Source organism: Protomyctophum parallelum, assembly GCF_964188405.1.
Source record: "Protomyctophum parallelum genome assembly, chromosome: 7".
NCBI classification, from domain to species: domain Eukaryota; kingdom Metazoa; phylum Chordata; class Actinopteri; order Myctophiformes; family Myctophidae; genus Protomyctophum; species Protomyctophum parallelum.
The window spans coordinates 45,277,810-45,296,795 of NC_139705.1; the positions used below are offsets into that span (position 1 = coordinate 45,277,810).

General features: G+C 43.6%; 1 protein-coding gene across 4 annotated transcripts in view; it reads right to left on the reverse strand.

Moving 5' to 3' along the window:
- The window catches only part of uckl1b (uridine-cytidine kinase 1-like 1b), a 46,811-nt gene that overhangs the window by 8,483 nt on the left and 19,342 nt on the right, over positions 1 to 18,986 (reverse strand). For 2 of the 4 annotated variants that reach the window (XM_083769088.1, XM_083769090.1), the window contains exons 2-9: positions 15,798 to 15,994; positions 11,379 to 11,485; positions 8,032 to 8,202; positions 6,764 to 6,835; positions 6,357 to 6,546; positions 5,486 to 5,547; positions 1,676 to 1,695; positions 553 to 651 (exon numbers count right to left, since the gene is read on the reverse strand). In XM_083769088.1, the coding sequence (XP_083625214.1) occupies positions 553 to 651; positions 1,676 to 1,695; positions 5,486 to 5,547; positions 6,357 to 6,546; positions 6,764 to 6,835; positions 8,032 to 8,202; positions 11,379 to 11,485; positions 15,798 to 15,994 (918 nt within the window). Of the gene's footprint in view, positions 1 to 552; positions 652 to 1,675; positions 1,696 to 3,649; positions 3,667 to 5,485; positions 5,548 to 6,356; positions 6,547 to 6,763; positions 6,836 to 8,031; positions 8,203 to 11,378; positions 11,486 to 15,797; positions 15,995 to 18,986 lie in introns of all 4 variants that reach the window. The other 2 variants (XM_083769089.1, XM_083769091.1) reach the window with 1 other exon arrangement.

The window sequence follows — 18,986 nt, forward strand, 5'->3', positions numbered from 1 at the left end:
TGTTATCAATAGGCCTACCGACTACAGAAGAGGGCTAAAATAGAGTGTGCTCAGTACATGACAGGACATTCCACTGCATTGTATTCTCTCATACTTTGAGATTTGAGTTACGGTCTCTGGCCTATTTTGAGTCCTTATGTTCTCTGAGTTCTCTGAACATTTGCTCACACACTGGACCATTGCAAAGTACCTGTAGCGTTAAAGGTGTAGTGAAATGAAAATGTTTTCACACTTTTAGACCATATCCGTGGTCATCATATGGGCTTACCCAACACTGGATGCCAAAACGTGTTGCGTGATAACGTGTCGAGGCCCACATCAATGAAAGCCAATAAAAATGAAGCTCACCAGTTTGATTCCCATTGCTTCATTGTCCTCCAACACAGCTGGGCCTGGGCCATGGCTCAGTGGTCCAGGCACCTTGGCTGGTAATCCAGTTCAAAATAAAATGCCCACCATTTCCGTTTCACTACACCTTTAATTTAGTTTATTTCATCGATCTATTATTCACCGCTGTTATGTTATCATCACTTCATCATTAGCGCCCCCTACCTGATGATGGTGTGCATGCCGCGGACCTGCGGCGTGCTCTCCAGCACGCTGAGTGTCTGGGGGAGGGGCTGGGCCTGATGCGCCGAGGCCAGCGCTGCCCTGTAACCATGACAACCACACACACAATTAACAAACAGCTAAACACTGCTGTGTGCACTGGAACACAAAGGCAAAGTGTGTACACACACAACACACACACACACACACAGTACACACAGACGCATGCAGAAAACAGAAAAACTGATAATTTGTCTTTGTTGTCTATTGCATCGTTGAAGCTAGGTGGATCAGGTTAAGATGATTGCTTGCGAGGGATGCAGAGAGAACAGAAAAGGTCACAGCACACACAGGGGTGTCTTTGCTCAGCAGCAATTTGGTGGAATTAAACAACAGACGAGTGAAGCCAAACCATGCTTGTGGGAAACGACCACGCAGTTACTAACTAGTAACTACGCACTACCTCTGCAGACGTGAGAGATGCACTGCTGCATCTCTCCTGCATCTGTAGATAGATGATATGCATGATGTGCAACGACCACATGCAATCTGAGACTAAACTTCACTAGCATTAAAGTGTTGTGGCACAAAAATCTCAAGACACACTTGTATTCATACCGAAAATAGCTGAAACTAGGCTGTAGATCGGCAATTGTTGTTGGATTATTTTTTTTATGGTATCAAATGTGTCTCTTTATTGGGAAAGGATTGTGCACAAGATATTGATGTAGTAAATAAACAATTATAATTCATTCATAATTCACAACTAACTTTCTGTATATAAATCCTGGCATACCTTGGCACACCGTTTTAGAACGGTTCATCTACAGGACGGGTCGTTTTCCCACAATTCTGGTTTGTACCAGTTGCAAATCATCCACAAAGTTTCACACAAGAGGAGGTTAGAATTGGACATCGGGTCCTGCTAGATGTGACTTGTGCGCCAGTGCTTCGTACGGAGGTCGCCTCGCACCGGCGCAGAGGTCACATCCATCAGGCCCATAGTTTTTCTCGCTGGCGACACGCGGACGAGGCCCCGATATCGCCAGCGTGTCCCACACCGAGGATGTCCCACAACGTTAAGATGCAAAGAAAAGAAAAGAGAAATCATAGCAAGTCTGCTCACATATCCCAGCGAAGTTTCCTCTATGGGGGAGGGACCACAACAACAACAACAACAACAACAACAACAACAACCACAACCACAGGGACAGAGAGGACAAGGAAAAAGACAAAGAAAAACAACATTTAAGAGGAATGAAAATAAACGAGAGCAGAGACACATCAGGTGGATGAAGAGGTGGAGGGTCGTAGCCACGGCGACCAACGTGACAGCGATGACTTGTCAGTGTCATCCCACACACAATATAACAATCTACGAGCTCACAATGCATCGCAAGTTCGCAACGCAACATGTTATGGGCTTGTAATTGTTGCTAATTATTTTAAACATTTTTTTCCTCCAAAATTACAACATGTAGGGATGCCAGGTTGAGACTAGGGCTTATCATTAAACTAGAATAATTGTCTTCCGTTTATACACTGATTATAAGGATCACTACACATCACATCAATGCTGATTGTATGCTACACATAGGCTAAATTCTAATGCAGTAAATTAATGCTTATTTACTGAATTTGCAAGGTAATGTGTCTACACACTATTGTAAGCATAAGCATGAGCAATGATCTTGGATCAAATCGACACCCAGTGCACCCACCATGCAAACCCCCTGATCCTACCGCTGACTGGCGTCGTGCAACGTGTGTGTGTGTGTGTGTGTGTGTGTGTGTGTGTGTGTGTGTGTGTGTGAGTGTGTGTGTGTTGTAATGCGTGGGATGTACACAGGCCAATCTGTGGGCTGTCACTTTGTCATGGCTCGTCAGAAAACAGTAGAACGAACAGCAGGTTGGAGGTTTGGAGGAGTTTCGACTTACGGGCCCCAATACATCCTGTGTCTAAAGACAAGACGGCAAACTCACTTCCTCCCTCGCTCTCTCTCTCTCTCTTGCTCTCTCGCTCAATGGAAAAACGCAGCGCTTTTGTAGTATTGGAAAGTTTCTCTGTGGCTTCAGATCTTTGACAAACGACAATCACACGCTGTGTGAACGTGAGCTTATTTCACACCCTCTTTGTGCTTTTGACTCGTGTGCATGTGTGTGTGTGTATTTACTGTATGTATGTACTGTATGTATGGCATCTGTCTCTCAACTCTTTTGGGGGGATTGCTACTGTAGGTAGGGCTGGCGGGCTGAGAGGAGGGGTCAGTGACTTGCCTCACTGCTTTATTTTTAGACACAGAAGGCAAAAGCGGGGAGGAAGGGAGGGAGGAAGGGAGGGAGGGAGGGAGGGAGGAAGGGAGGGAGGGGGGGGAGGGAGGCAGGGGGTATGAGTTATACCTTCATGAAGAGGCAGAGAGAGAGAGAGAGAGAGAGCGAGAGGGGAAATAAAAACAACACCTTCTCTACAACAAACTGCCGGCTGCACCGCATCATGGTCATGTCGTACAACGCTTTGTCTCAGCTTTCAGATCAAACCGTTGAATCTTTCAATCGAGGCCTTTGATCTCGACTGTGTGATGTAAAACAGACTCATGTAGAGAACTCTTTTGTGTGCAAGAATAATATACAATCAGTGTATTTATATATATATATATATATATTAGCTACCATGCCCTACAGCAGCAGTTCTCAACGTGGGGTTCCAGGGACGCCACAGGGATCGTTGACTGGGTTTCATGGAGTCCCAGGCTAAATGAATGATAGGGACTACGTTTACAAATAAAGTGTCAATTTGCTTCCAGTTGTACACGGCTCTGTTGCCATGATGATGCATATCAAACTGCATCTTAGGTACGAATGCATACAAGTTGGGAAAATCACTGCCCTTCGGTACATGGATAGATATATATATTAGATATTAGTCACAGAGAGAGGACACTCTCAGAGATGCTTTCAGGCAGCCGGCGGGTTGGATCAGTGGAGGAGGGCAGACGTTGGTTTTGCGGCCCACTTCCTCTCCCGTTATGTTAGGGTTTGGCAGATGGTGTGGATAATAAGAGATGAGAGAGAGAGAGAGAGAGAGAGAGGTCTACTCTACCTGACGCTCAGCTCACGCTGTGAGCAACGGAGGCATGATGGGGAGGGAGAGAGGAGAGAGAGCAAGTCGTGAGCAGTGTGTGTGTGTGTGTGTGTGTGTGTGTGTGCGCGCGCAGGTCTGTCACGATCATGACATTTTAGTTAACGGTTGATCAAAATTCCCTAAATGCCCAAAATAGGAGTTCCGGGTTGAAAGTGGCTAAAGTTAAAGTAGCACGGACAACAGTGTGGAAATATCAATAGAAATTAAACATATATGTTCATTTCATCCGGCTATTTTTATAAAGATCAATGGAAACAACTTGATATCAGGCGATTATGTACACTTCTATGTAAAATACCTAATAATTGTGACAGGTCTGTGTGTGTGTGTGTGTGTGTGTGTGTGTGTGTGTGTGTGTGTGTGTGTGTGTGTGTGTGTGTGTGTGTGTGTGTGTGTGTGTGTGTGTGTGTGTGTGTGTTATGGCGTGACACAAATGGAACACCATTGGTTAAGAATAAAATAATAAAAAGTGTGGCTTAGAGATGATCATTAGTGCATGTCACTAAAATACAACACACTCTGTTTCAGTTAAGAGTTACTGTAGTCAATGTACAGTATCTGTTTATTCTTACTGGAAAGGCCCAGTGTGCAATCAGATCTTTTGCACTCTCAAGAGTTACATTTTTGTTAAACATCTGCATTACTTAAACTGCAAGAACTCTTGCAACTCTTACACAATTAGAGAATGTCAAATAATAGTTTTTTTGATCAAAGTTTGCCTGTTATCTCTCCTAATGGTACCACATCAATACAACATGGAATTGTGGAGACAATCTTATCCTTGCCTGTCAAAGCATACAGTATGGTGACATCTAGTGATATGGTCTAGTCATCTAGTCATATGGTGACATCTAGTCATTGTAGAGGCTAAACCTGTCTGGAAACCAATGGTGGAAAGAAACAAAGTACATTTACTCAAGTACTGTACTTAAATACAATTCTGAAGTATTTTTTATTTTTTTTACCTTCCAATTATCAATACTTTTACTTCTACTCCACTACATCTCAGAGGCAAATATCGTACTTTTTTCTTCTTGCGTTGTGAGCTCATTTTTCAATGATTATGCAAAAAAAGAAAATTGTGATGATCTCAGATAATTGCAATTAGGTGATGATGTAATAATTGTGACAGGCACATGGCTCATGTACTTTTATGACTCCAGAATGTGCCATTTGCTGTTCTATCCACTAGAGGGCTCCAGTGGATCTTGTGTGAACGCCATGGTGTTAAAGCTACTTCCTTGCTGTGTGATGTACAGTAGGACCTCCTGAGTCACAAACCCAGACTAACAGACTCAAAAAAGAAAGTATATTAGTGGCCTAATATTTGACCCGGAGTATCTCTACTTTGAGTCAGGCACTGAGGTTGAGTCCTGTGTGTGTGTGTGCGTGCGCGTGCGTGCGTGCGTGTGTGTGTGCGCGTGCGTGCGTACGTGTGTGCGGTATCAGGTACGGTCGCCCCTAAACCATCTCGCCCCTCGATTTTTCCGCTGACCACTCGGCCCGATGGTTCTTATATTCTTTATTTTGTTTTACTGAGAATAAGGTTAGAAATAAGTTTAGGTTAGGCATAGTTTTACTGGGGTTAAGGTTAGGAATAAGGTAATGTTTAAACATTTAAGCATCATTTACTTAGGTTACTTTAGGAATACCAGGCCGCGCAGTTCTGCCAGCTGTACGCCCGGGGCGAGTTGGTAAAGGGGCGATGGTATTCGTGTGTGTATGTACAGTATGTATTACAGTACGAGTACAATATGTGAAAGGAAAGCAAAGCAGACAATAACTCATGCTCACCTCCTCCAGCTGGCTGTGGACATGCTGAACGATCAGGTCGATGGCCACCATGTTGCCTCCACCTGACACAATGACAACATACCGCTAATATATAAATGATACTAAGAGAAATACTGGCTTGTAATGAAACGAAAAGGTAAGATAAGATAAGAAAATTAACAAATACGGTTACAAGTTCCACTCTAACCCTCTTTAAATCATGACTCTGATGAAGACTGCAAGGTCGAAACGTTAGTCGTTCTTTCTGTATGCTTTAGCACCTAATAAAAGGTCCGTGCTGCTCCAGTCTCTTCTCCCTATGCACCTCTTTAAAACATATTAGTAGCAATTGGGAATGTGGAATGGAATGGATAGCATGTACAAAGAATATGTGGTATGTGAGGGACATATGCAGCGCCATAGTGCTTCAAGTATTTATTGCATCATGGGAGGAGTCTTAGATTATGGGAGATGTATATGCTGATGGCTTTTAGTGTAATGTACTGTATGTGCTATAACTAGAAAGTACGTAGGTCCGAGTTTGGCCAATTCTTTCCCCACAAAATAGAAACATGGAGAAACACTTTTTTTTTTTTTTATGTTACCATTCTGAACGGGAACCCCTTTTGGTGTTAGCATTATGTTATGCTTTAGCTATTGAAAAATAGCAGATCTACAAGCTCATAGCGCGCCACTGAGTGGCGCGCTACGAGCTTGTAGGTCTGCTATTTTTGAACGACTGACATAGAAACATAGCTTTTTCAGAAAACTGTCAGGATGTAGAAGACATTTTTAGAATCTGATCTCAGGTCAAAATGGGTTAAATTGTGACAATCATTATGTAACATAAATATAATACTGTGTGGAGAAGCATGGACGTGAGCACACTCACCTCTGGGCACCACGATGTCGGCGAGGCGCATGGTGGGTTCGATGTACTGCTCGAAGGCCGGCTTCACGTACTTATTGTACTGCTTGATGACGCCCTCGATGTCGCGGCCGCGCTCCAGGGTGTCTCTCCTCAGCCGCCGCACCAGGCGGATGTCTGAGTCCGCCTCCACGAAGATCTTCATGTCCAACCGCTGAGAACAACACGAGACAAAATATGAACATTTTAGCCCGTGACCTAAAACAGAAATTAGACGTTTGCCCGCCAGGACCAACAGCAGTGAAAATAGCAGATCTACAACTCTCACAATGCGGCGGCGCGTTGTGAGCTTGTAGATCCAACCCCCCCCCCCCCCCCCCCCCACACACACACACACACACACAGCTCGATATCTGACAGTACAATCATACCTGCAGCAGCTCTTTATCTGCGAATGCCATGATGCCCTCAAAGATGATAACGCTGGCTCCGTACACTGTTTTCTGCAGGGGGGGACATATAATGTGTTGTATCTGTTAATCCTTTGCTTTTACATAATTTCATTTTACATAATCCTGAGCTATCAGTACAGTACATGCTTTACACTTAGACCTAAGCATATGAATGGACATACAGTAACAGGATAGTTACATCCTGATAGTAACAACAGCAGTGGAGCATCCTTCATGATTAAAAAGGGAACCTTCCCCGACGGTGACAGAGACGCAACGCTCACGCAACGCTGATGGCTGCAGTGGAGCCCCACCGTTAGATAGAGTGAAATAGAATATAGCTGATCTACAAGCTTACGAGCTTGTAGATATTTTTGGTATTTATACAAAACAACAACTAGAGTTGTTAACTAGTCTGCTTGATTTAGTATATAGTCTTTTTTTTATACAATGCACAAAGAACAACAAGCAATACAATATACAAACCAAATGTAATATTTGTAAACACAACAGAGATCACAATGTGGACAAAAAGAGCAACATGGCCCACTTATCTGCACACAGTAAAATCCTCAGTGTTGATGTAACTCTGAGTCTATAAATGGAACCAGGGTGTAATGTGTGCACTCTCTCAGAGTGACATTAGCACTCTGTATTTGACAGTGCCGTTACATAATGGTGGTAAATGAAACCCAGGCCTGCCGCCAAAACTGACAAACTGACCTCAAGGCCCAGAGGGGGGCCATTAAAGGTCTATCTATGGCTGACCCTTGAATGTACAACAATTTGCCTAATGACTTAATGACTTAATGGTTCCCGGTTCGATTCCGGGCTATTACTGTCGAAGTGTCCTTGAGCAAGCCCACTGCTCTTCTGGAACAGTTAGTGATCCAGCTAACTGTTCCTGAAGAGCAGGTTGGTGTCTTGCATGTTCTTTCCTCTCCTGTGTGTGTGCGTGCGTGCGTGCGTGCGTGCGTGCGTGCGTGCGTGCGTGCGTGTGTGTATGCACGTTTGGGTGAATGTAATGCACAACAATTTACCATTTAATTTTGGCTATTATTTTATGACTGAACATGAACACTAGGGTTCGTGTGCTTATCCTCCACAGATGGAGATTAAAGGTCTCTCACATCATTGTTCCTCTCAAGTTCAGCTCATCATAGTACAGCGCATAATGCAGTTTCGTTGTGAATGTGCACGTGTCACGCCGTGTGTGTGTGTGTGTGTGTGTGTGCGTCCGTCCTTACCCACTCCTTCTGTCTCCCGTGCGTGGTAAAGTCGTACACGGGTATTTTCACACTCTTGCCCAGTTTGAGCTTGCGCAGTGTGTGGTTCAGCAGGCCAAAGTCAAAGGCGTCGGGGTGGTCAAAGTTATAGTTGTTGGCGGCGGCCAGAATCTGCTGCTCCGGGGACAGCACCTGACGAGGACAACAGTCACAGTGACATTGATGTGACCCTACAAACAGTACACACTGTCACACCGCTGAGGTATTCTTAGGGGCCGGGCTACACTGGGGACAGAATTGGCTCCGCAACTGTACGCTGCCACTATAATCAATGCAACCCGGCTGTGGTGCGCAGGTTGTGCCCTTCGCCTCACCTTCAGACAGAGGAAAGAAAAAACAGTAAATACGGAACTCCCCGCAGGACGGACGAATCGACGGTGCAGCCACCCAGCTGCGTACGGGTCCGTTTCCGTCCCCAGCGTAGCCCCTGCCCGTTCTACAGTAACACTGTTCAGTTCAGTTCCGTTTTATTTTGGTCATAAAAACAAAAAAAGCATTACACTCTTTTTTTTTCACACCACGGAGGTATTCGTCACTGTCGGGCAGGGACCTCTTATCTCCGTATTTTAAGCTTTTTGTGTGTGTGTGTGTGTGTGTGTGTGTGTGTGTGTGTGTGTGTTTTTGTAAGTTAACGGCCTACTTGGTCATCATATTCACAAGCTTGAAATGGGGTGCGTTTTGAGCTTGTAGATCTGCTACTTTTGATATTTTTGAATTTTAACAGTTTTGGAGGTTTCCACCCGACAGAGACTTATTCATAGTACATCGCATGGCCATTTACCCTCTCTCTCCCTCAATCCAACTCACACACAAAATAACAGTGTTGGTCTGATGCATAGACTGTAACAAAATATGACGCTCTCCGTCTCCGGGTCTGATAAGAACGTAAAATGAAGCCTGTCAGTCCTTGAATTGTAAATTGCCATCTTTCTAGATCCGTTTGGGCCCAGCTGGCCATTGGCTGGCCCAGACAACGAGGCGGGACTTCCCCCCTTCTTCTTCGTTTGTTCTTATTTTGACTCGAACGGGGGGTGGCTCCCGATCATAGACTGTAACGGTAGCCACGCCCCCAGAACATACACGACTTTATGGTAATTTTTTTAATAAATGGGACCATAATTTTCCAAAAAGAATATTATGACATGAGAAATGAGAGTCTAAACTAGTGACTGGAAGCAGAAAGTATTCATGACCATGTTTATTAAGGTAATACAGTCTAGGTGAAGTTGGGCCCAAATACATGGACCTCTATGGAGCTATGGGGTTTTTTGGGCCCAATGACAGTGCCACAACAGGCCATTATATGAACTTTCAGGAAGTCCCGATTTCCTTAGTGGCTTCACGAAATATCTGTCTGACTGCCCTCCTGGTCTGATGTCATTCCCTAAATACTTAATAATAATTAGAACATTTAACTACAAAAGCATCACAAGTAGCAGATCTACAAGCTCAAGCTTGAGTTTGTAGATCTGCTACTCTTGCTATTTTCTTTATTTGAATATTGAAAAGTACGTTTTCCACAGAGACGAGCAAACACGTACACATATCACCAATCATCACACACACACACACACACACACACACACACACACACACACACACACACACACACACACGCACACACACACACACACACACACACACACACACACACACCTATCTTGAGGAGTGCTGTTAGCACACCTAAATTTAGGCGGGAACAAGTACAGTACATAGTGAACACATACCTCCTATGTGTTGGTGTGTGTGTGTGTGTGTGTGTGTGTGTGTGTGTGTGTGTGTGTGTGTGTGTGTGTGTGTGTGAGTGCGCACGTGTGTGCTCGAACAAAACTCCAGACCAGGAATGTGGCACTATGTGTGTGTGTGACACTCACACACACACTCCTGCAGCGAACCAATCACCGTCTCCGTTTCATGAACCAGCGTCACAGCACATCGTTGCTGTCAGGCAGAAACCTCGTATCTCCAGATTTCTACGATGCTCATACATTAATGCCACACTCTGTCGACAGAGTCTAGCAAAAGTAGCTCGTAGATCTTCTATTTGAGTCTGTCACGGGTAGTACTGTTTTGCTTTATGTTTTTATGTGCGGACCGTGGATGAAAATGAGCATTTCCCGAAAAGTAACAGTTTTGGACATGCAAGGTTTCCACCCGACAGAGACTGGATAGGTGCATGTGGATAGGTGCATGTCCACCGTGGACAGCTCACGCTCAGTGCCAAAAGGCTCTCACAGCTGACCCCAGGAGAGGAGAGGAGAACAGGACAGATGGTCTGGAGGGCTTGAAGGAGAGGAGACCCCCCCCCCCCAGTGGTGGGGGGTGGGAGGAGGGGCTGCTTGGCAAGCCACAGTTGGTATACAGGAGCCTTGGGTTACTGTCACGGTGTCACCAGGCTGTGACAGCGTTACATAACAAGACCGATGCCTCTGCTTTTCTATGGAGGACTTGGAAGTTAAGGCTCATTCATAGTCTGGAGGTGACCACCGAACTACAACATGACGTCACGAGCCACCACCGCTCCAGTCCTTCTCTCTGTTGTTACTCACCACCGCTCAACGTTATTTCAGCTCCGGTGGTCAGCTCACCACCGGAGCGGTGGTCACCCCAACACCGAAAATCCAGACTATGAATGAGACTTTAACAATGCTGGAGCTAATTGACTTTAAGTAAGTAAATAGTAAGTAAGCCTGATGCTGAGTGCCAAGCAGGGAGGCTGGACTGGGTCTTTGGTATGACCCGGCCAGGGATCGAACCCCGACCTCCCAGTCCCATGCAGGGTGGACACTCTAACCACAAGACAACTGAGCTGAATTGACTTTAAGTGAAGTGAGGTTAAAGAAAACATAAAAAAGTCCATAGACTTGGCTGCCACATGACGTCACAAGCCAGACGAAAAGGATATGAAGGTTCACTTTTCTGGGAACAGTTGAGAATGATTACACGTTCTTGAGGAATGCACGAAATGCCGTGGTCCCCGTTATCAGCTGACCAATCACAGTAAACTGTGTCTAGAGGTTGCTGGACCAACCCTCCACAAACTGTTCTTCTTTGTTGTTTATTTGTTAGGACCCCCATGCTGTGCCCTAATGCACAGCCACTACTTCCTGGCGTCCACATATGAGCTTGACGACTTGGCTCAGGCTGAGGGCAGATCATTTTTTGACGGGCAGAAGGCCAAACTGAGGGGCCATGGGCGGCGATAGCCTTCATGATATTTACTGTATGCCCTGCATGACTCTTGTGAAGGAGCTACAGTAAACGTTTTGGGAATGATATAATCCAGGTGGGACGCTGCAAACACACACCTTGTAGAAGGAGTCCATGGAGAGCAGGACCACCCATGGCACGTCCAGAGCCTCGATGATCTTCCTGGCTACGGTGGTCTTTCCCGAAGCGCTCCCACCACACAGACCTAGAACACCACCAACCAGAAAGACGTCAGAACATCAACACAACCAACTTAAACACACTGCATCTTTTTAACAGTTATGTTATGGTCATAATACTGCCTCCCCACCTCGGAACGAGAGGACAAAGTAATGTCATGCAGGTACAGTAGATGCATAGTGTCATGCAGGTACAGTAGATGCATAGGGGCATATTTTGCACATCTTAAGTACCAGGTGTTATGACTTAAATTAAGACATGTAGGCGTGACTGATGCGATTTGGCCACTCAGAATAGCCAAACAGCATTGGCCACGCCTCCCGGTTTTAAGTACTTATATACTTTATTGGAGGTTTGTACAATACATGGTGATTTTATATGGCCTGTTTTGGCCATAATACATTACTTTGATCATTGGCACCAGTCATTTATTTGTACATTCCACAATTTGAGTAATAGGCTCTTTGTACATATTTAGCTCATTTGTCATATCTGCCATGTGCAATGTATTATACAAATCCTAAAAACAGTTAAGTACATGTTAAGTTCCAAAACAAAACAGTTAAATCATTATTTGTTTAACAATAAATCAGACAGCCCAAGTCTAAGTATACCTTACGTCTACTTCTGTCATCTGTCTCGATAAAAGAACAACCTGACCCAATGTACACACGATAGCAGGATTAGCAAGTTGGTCCACAGAAGACATGCTAACCTTTCAAGACCTTTGAAACACTATATAGTGTAGGTAACATGGTCTAGTTTTAGATGGTAGAGGCAGCCAGGGCACGCAAGGAAAACATCCTATATAACCAGGGCTGGACTGGCCACAGGACGTACCGGGCATATTCCCGGTGGGCGACCTTTCTTATTTTTTTGACAGGCAGGCAGGCCAATAGGCAGCAGGCCACCAGGAAAGGTCCGGGCGTGCTGCCATTCTGCCAGTGCCATCATGATAATTTCACTGTACCTGTATCAATGAGTGACAAATAAACCCTCTACAAAAGGGTTGTGTAGTTGTCTGTTGGTTTGTATCATGGGGCGGCGGTGGCTCAGGGGTAGAGTGCCTGGATGGCAACCGTAAGGTTGCCAGTTCGAACCCGGGCTCCCCCAGAGTTACTGTCGAAGTGTCCTTGAGCAAGACACTGAACCCCTAATTGCTCCCGATGTGCTAGTTGGTGCCTTGCATGTTTTCCGCTGCCATCGGTGTATGAATGTGTGTGTGAATGGGTGAATGTAATGCACAATCTCTGTAAAGCGCCTTGGATAAAGGCGCTATATAAATGCACCATTTACCATTTACCATTTATCATTGATGTTGTTCTGTAAAAGTGGTGGTATTAGGGCTTGTTTGTTTGTGTATGCCTCGACGGAGCGGGCGGTAGAGTTTCTGCTATCTGCGCGCTGATTGTGGTGGGGCGGTCTGGGCCAAGTTCACGCGAAAAAAATGTTTTGTCCCAGTCCAGCCCTGTATATGACAACAAACCAAAATGTGTGCTTGGGAATTTCTTTCCTCTGGTACAAGCAGTGGTGGGAAAAGGACTCAATACTGTGCAATATAGAACTACTCCGGTAAAAGTCCGGAAATCTAAATGTACTCGAGTAAATTACTAAAATATTAGCATGAAAATGTACTTAAATTACTAAAAGTAAAAGTATTCATTATGCAGAATGTGCCAATCCAAGTTTTTAAATGTATACAAATATTTTTGAAATAGCAGCTCTACAAGCTCACAATGTGCCACATCGCAACGCATTGTGAGCTTGTAGATTGGCTATTTTCAAATGGTCGAAAGGACTGAAGTGGTTAATGTATGTTTTGAAATAATCACAATCTACAAAGTAACTAAAGTTGTCAAATAAATGTAGTGGAGTAAAAGTACCATATTTGGATCAGCGCTATAGTGGAGTAGAAGTAAGTATTTGAAATTGGAAATACTCAAGTAAAGTACAAAACTGTACTTAAGTACAGTAATTGCACTTAGTTACTTTCCACCACTGGCACAAGACAGTAGTTGCATCTTTCCTCTGCAGGTATGAAGTACAGTATCTATCCGTAGGTCATCCATGACTGGGCAACAGTGTTCGATAATGGGACAGGATGAGATTGTCAATAGATATTAGTGGGGAATACAGTATGGTGATTGCTTATACGTCCTCCTGACGACCTGTACAAAGCCAGACGTTATTTGGAGGCTGAGTGACGCAATCTCTGCTAACTCACCACGTCTACTAGGTAGATCTGCTTGTAGAGCTTGTAGATCTGCTATTTTTCAATGGCTAAAGTATAACATAATGCTTAGTTAAAACACCAAAAGGGGTTCCTGTCCAGAATGGGTTAAAGCACCAGGGCTCTATACTGGTGCATTTTCACTTCTCCCGCTACATTAAATATCTTCACTGAAAACACGTCACGGTTTGATTCAAGATTCAAGATTCTGAGGTTTTTCCTAGAATACGGATGCTGGGGTTTACGTAAGTGGTTAAGCAATTAAGCCATGTTGTAGCCAATTAAGCCATGTATGTACGAATGATACATCATCGCATGACAAATTGCAAACATAAAAAGCTGATCTACAAGCCCAAAATGTGTCAAATCGCACAGTGAGATCTGCTTTTCTTTTTTAAATTTAGGACAAATATTTTTACAATTTCTGACCATTTCTGCCATATATGACATGCTCAAAAATAAGGACGCCTTGCAGATCTGCTATTCACCTATTATTGCTGAATGTTTGCATATCTATTTATGACAAGCCCATAGGGTTACTATAGTGATCAAACAAATCTGGTGATCTGTAATGTACAATCATGTCAAGACTTGTGTACTCGTTTTGTCTTTTTTTTTGTTTTTTGTCTGTGCATTGTAATGTCCGTATTGTGGTTGTTTTCCTATGTTGTGTTTATAAAAGAAAAATGTGTGGTTCTATATACATTGAATGTCAATCGTTCAGCTGTGAAATTTCAGAACCTCAATAGAAATACATTGAAAAACAAAAACAAAAGGGGTTATGTGGTTCATGTATGCACTATGCAGCTCTGCTGCATACATAGATAAATATTTGTTCAACCTGTTGAACAAGGTCATTATTTCACCTGGTACATTATGTGCGTGACAGGTAGGCAGTTACTTAATTAAACACTTCATATTCATATTATCAGACATGCCTCCCTCCTATAAAGTACCTACTGTAAGACTATTCAACTTCAAAACTCCACGTTGAAGGAATACTTCACCCCGGAAGTGACATTTTTTCCAACCAATTCCTCACCCTGTGAAGCCTGGAATTCGTGAATAATCTATGGTTTTGTATCTTTCCTTTTTGCGGTGATGAAGAATAGAGAATATTTGATGAATTGTAAAACATTAAGAACAGCAAATCAACAGCAAAAATCTGTTTATAAACTCCTACACAGCTCTCAGAGCATCATCCAAGTGGCTTGTATTCAGTCGTACACGTTTTGATGGAATATTTCTTGTTTAAAAAATACTTCTAAATCATCTCACGAGCGATTTTAAGTGTTATCCACTTAAATCTGAGCCATGTGAATGCCTGGCCTCGTGATACCCCACTGCGTGTTCCTCGCTCATGCATGACACGGTTTGCACTGGAAGTGAATGAACCACGCTAAGACTCATTGAAAACACACGTCGGTATAGCGCTCAGGTGGTGCAGTGGTATTATAGTAGTTGCCCACCACCAACGCTGAGGCAGAGGCTAGGTTTTCGAATCCACTGTGGTGCGAAAAAGACAAAACGGAAGTGGGGAGGAGGCTTCACATCTGCAGTGACAAAACACAGAACTGTGCGTGGGGAGGAATCAATTGCCATAATGACAAAATTGGGGTAACAAAAAAAAGTTTAAAAAGTTAATTCTAGGCATGTAACGATATATCGCATATCGATATATATCGATATTAATCCCAACGATATGAATCGATTCGAATCGATTCATTGAAATAAATAAGAAAATTGGGGGCGGGGCTAGTGTGATGTGAAATGTGAGCTTTAGTCAGATCCCATATTCAATATTCGTTGATGATCAAGGAAGGCAATTATGTTTCTGCACTGTCAAAAGTAATGCTACTTCTTTTGCAATGTAGTTAAATAAAAAATCTCAAGGGGGAAGATAAATTATATAAAATTTAAAAAAACGGTAATTTTTCTTTAAAATATATATATTTTTTAATATCGTATTAAAAATCGTATCGTGATACGAATCGTATCGTGGGTTGAGTGAATCGTTACATGCCTAGTAAATACACATTATAGTTTCATCCCTAGTATGCATAGTGGTGTGAAGTAGCAGCACTGCTGCTGTTTCTGGGGGTCCTACCGATGACGAAGGCTTCCTTGGACTGGGTTCCATGTTCGTTGTACCACGGGGGCCGTCCGGCGGTGTAGATGGTCCGCTTGGACGTACGCAGGAGCGGCGGCTCCGACTTGCACTGGCTGGTGGTCCGTTTCCGCGGCGACAGACCCGTGCTGACTGTGGGGAGGAGCCTGTCCAGTGACTCCGCCTCCCCGCCTCCGCTGGAAAACAGGAAGCACACAGAAGAAGAAGAACGTCAACTGGAATGTTCTGTTGGGATTAAAAGGTCTTCATAATATATAGTTCACTTCAAGGGGAATGGTCTGCTCTACTCAGACAGACAGTCTTATATAGTTTCAAGAATGTGCTGGGTGCAAATTCAAATAGAACATAATAGAACATGAATAAAATCCGCACTCTCAGTTGAGTAAGAGTCTTTGTTTAATAATGACAGTGGTCCATAGCAGCAGTCATACCAGACAGACAAACGCGTTCCTGCGCGCAGGCATTCGTCAGTGTCAAAATTGCAATTTGGACACCGACGAAGGCCTGCACTACAGCAAACCTATTCTGGGGGAACATTCACCAAAAGCAGCTGATCTACAAGCTCACAAGCTGTTATGAGGTTGTGCAGCCTATATATTTTGTTTCTTTGATTTTGTATATAGTGCTTAAATTAGTCCTTTAATGTGGAAAAAGTGTGGAAAAAAATCATTGGTTTATGATCAGATTGACATCAGGATTAGGTTAAACCTGGCTGTTAGCCTGGTCCACAGCATTAGTTTCCATGGTAACTAGTGTGGCATTGCTTTCATGAAACCGAATCAAGCCTCAACATATCCAGCCTCAAATGGCAAACTTAATCTGGCAAGATTAACTAGCTTTCATGAAACCGGTTAATCGCTCATCCAGGATATATTAAGCCAAGATATCTGTTAAATCCCGGTTTAATCTCTAATCCAAGTTTCGTGAAACGGGCCCCTGGTTTCATAGAGCGGTGAATTATACAACTCCAATGTCATTAACTCAACGTGTTTTCATAGAGAACGCTGACATCCTCTACTTGGTCATCATCCACAGCCTCACACCCAAATGAAGATTGTGTCATAAAACTTTTATGCTGCACCCCTATACAAACTACACACCCCTATACAAACTATCATGAGGTGAGCTTTGCCTACACAGATAAGTATGGCTGCATGTGCAGACATGCTTTTAATGCACAAGAACATTCCACTGAGCAGAAGAGAAAGAAGTGTCCAATCCCACAAATCTCTACTGCAAACTGACCATGTACATTATTTTTAATAACTATTTCAGTTAACAATAATAAACAGTGCACACTGTACTTAACTTCCACGATCCAGTGTTCTTTGGAGAGTAGATGCAAATAACAAACTAGCCCATTCAAAACAGGCCCTCTTCCATGTATGGGAACAGGCCAGCTGTCTCCCAAAGCAGAGAGTGAGAGATTTGATTAAAAAATAACTCTCCGAGCTTTGACAACAAGTTAACTCTGCCATTCATGACTTGACACTTTCACAGTTTTAACAGTATCATAAAACAGCTGGCGGAACCAAAAAAGTGTCATAAGTGTCAGGTTCTGATGTGAGACAGCAAATTGGCAAATTAACGCTTGACCACAGGCTTCCTCTTTGAACAGAGTTTGATGCAAGCGAAAGAGCAGACCAGCCAGGCAGGGAACAGTTTGTCCAGCGAAAGACCAGACCAGCCAGGCAGGGAACAGGTTTTCACCGAACAACAATCACTCAAGTCAACAATTCTTCTTCTGTCGAATTTGCTGAGTTTCCAGTACTTTCCCCCAGACCAGCCAACTTGACTGTCCCATGACCATTTAACCACCTAGCCGCTAACACTTTACTTAAAGGTTGGGTCTATAATGCATTATAATCACTCAAATAATTTGGGGACGCCTACTTTTAGAATCGCTCCCACTGACTAAAGGAGTAAAACATATCGATATAAAAAAACGTTTGCTCTGAAAGAATATATATTCAAAAATGTGTGCCCCAATTTTCACGATTTTTCTAAAATAGCAGACCTACAAGCTCGTAGGGTACCACTCGGTGGTGCGCTATGAGCTTGTAGATATGCTATTTTTCAATAGCTAAAGTATAACATAATGCTTAGTTAAAACACCAAAAGAGACCGTGCTGATGCAATCACAGTCACACGTAGGCCTAACTCTTTCATCGTACAACAAATAGCAAAAATAGTTCACAACAACACTGGCTGAAAAGTTGGCATCATGCACAAAATAGGGACACCAGGTTTGAAACTGATTTGGCCTTAGTGGTGACCTATAAATCACACTTAAATATTATGTTGCTGTCGGGCAGAAACCTCTTTTTTTGTTGGAAATAACGCCCTACTTGATCATACTACAGCGTCACACAAAAGCATCAAAAGTAGCAGATCCACATTTAAAAAATGTCTCATTATTACGTATGCAAAAAAACAAAAAGAAGTGCAATTTGTAAATGTTTAGCTTAACCCAGGTAACAGTTGCTAACAACACCACCTACTGCAGTGTCCGGGAGACCCACACCTCGCACACAGAGGCCGAGCTCTGCAGAAATACAGACGCCATGTGAAAAACACTGAATGATCTGTCTGTCTGTCTGTCTGTCTGTCTGTCTGTCTGTCTGTCTGTCTGTCTGTCTGTCTGTCTGTCTGTCTGGGTGAATCAACAACCAGCCCTCACCTACTTTTACTGTCTTTTACAACTAAACAGGGTTCTGTTCCAGACCAGATTTTTGAACACCGTGACCACCCACCAATACTGGAGTGATCGCTCAGGGGTCAAAGGTTAACCGTTAGACAGACAGCAGAGAGAATGAGCAAGAGAGAGAGAGATAGTTATCTTATCTCCTTACAGCTCACCTGTGCTAGAAGTTAGAACACAGCCAGTGATTGGGTGGCGAGTGGTGACACAGGGGGGCACACATACTGTAGTAATGCATGCAGTATTTGCCATGTCCGCTTATTAGAAGCAACTGTTGGGCTTGTTTTACTGTAAAGTAGCTTGTAAATATTGGTAGTTGTCGCGTTGCAGAACTTGTGAAGTGTAGATGCTTATTTGGGATGTTTTCCCCTGATGTTGTTTAAAGTTAAACCAGTGGTTCTCAAACATTTTCATCCACATGTCATCATGGACCGCCAAATTACTCCCTCCTTCCTTAACCCCCATCT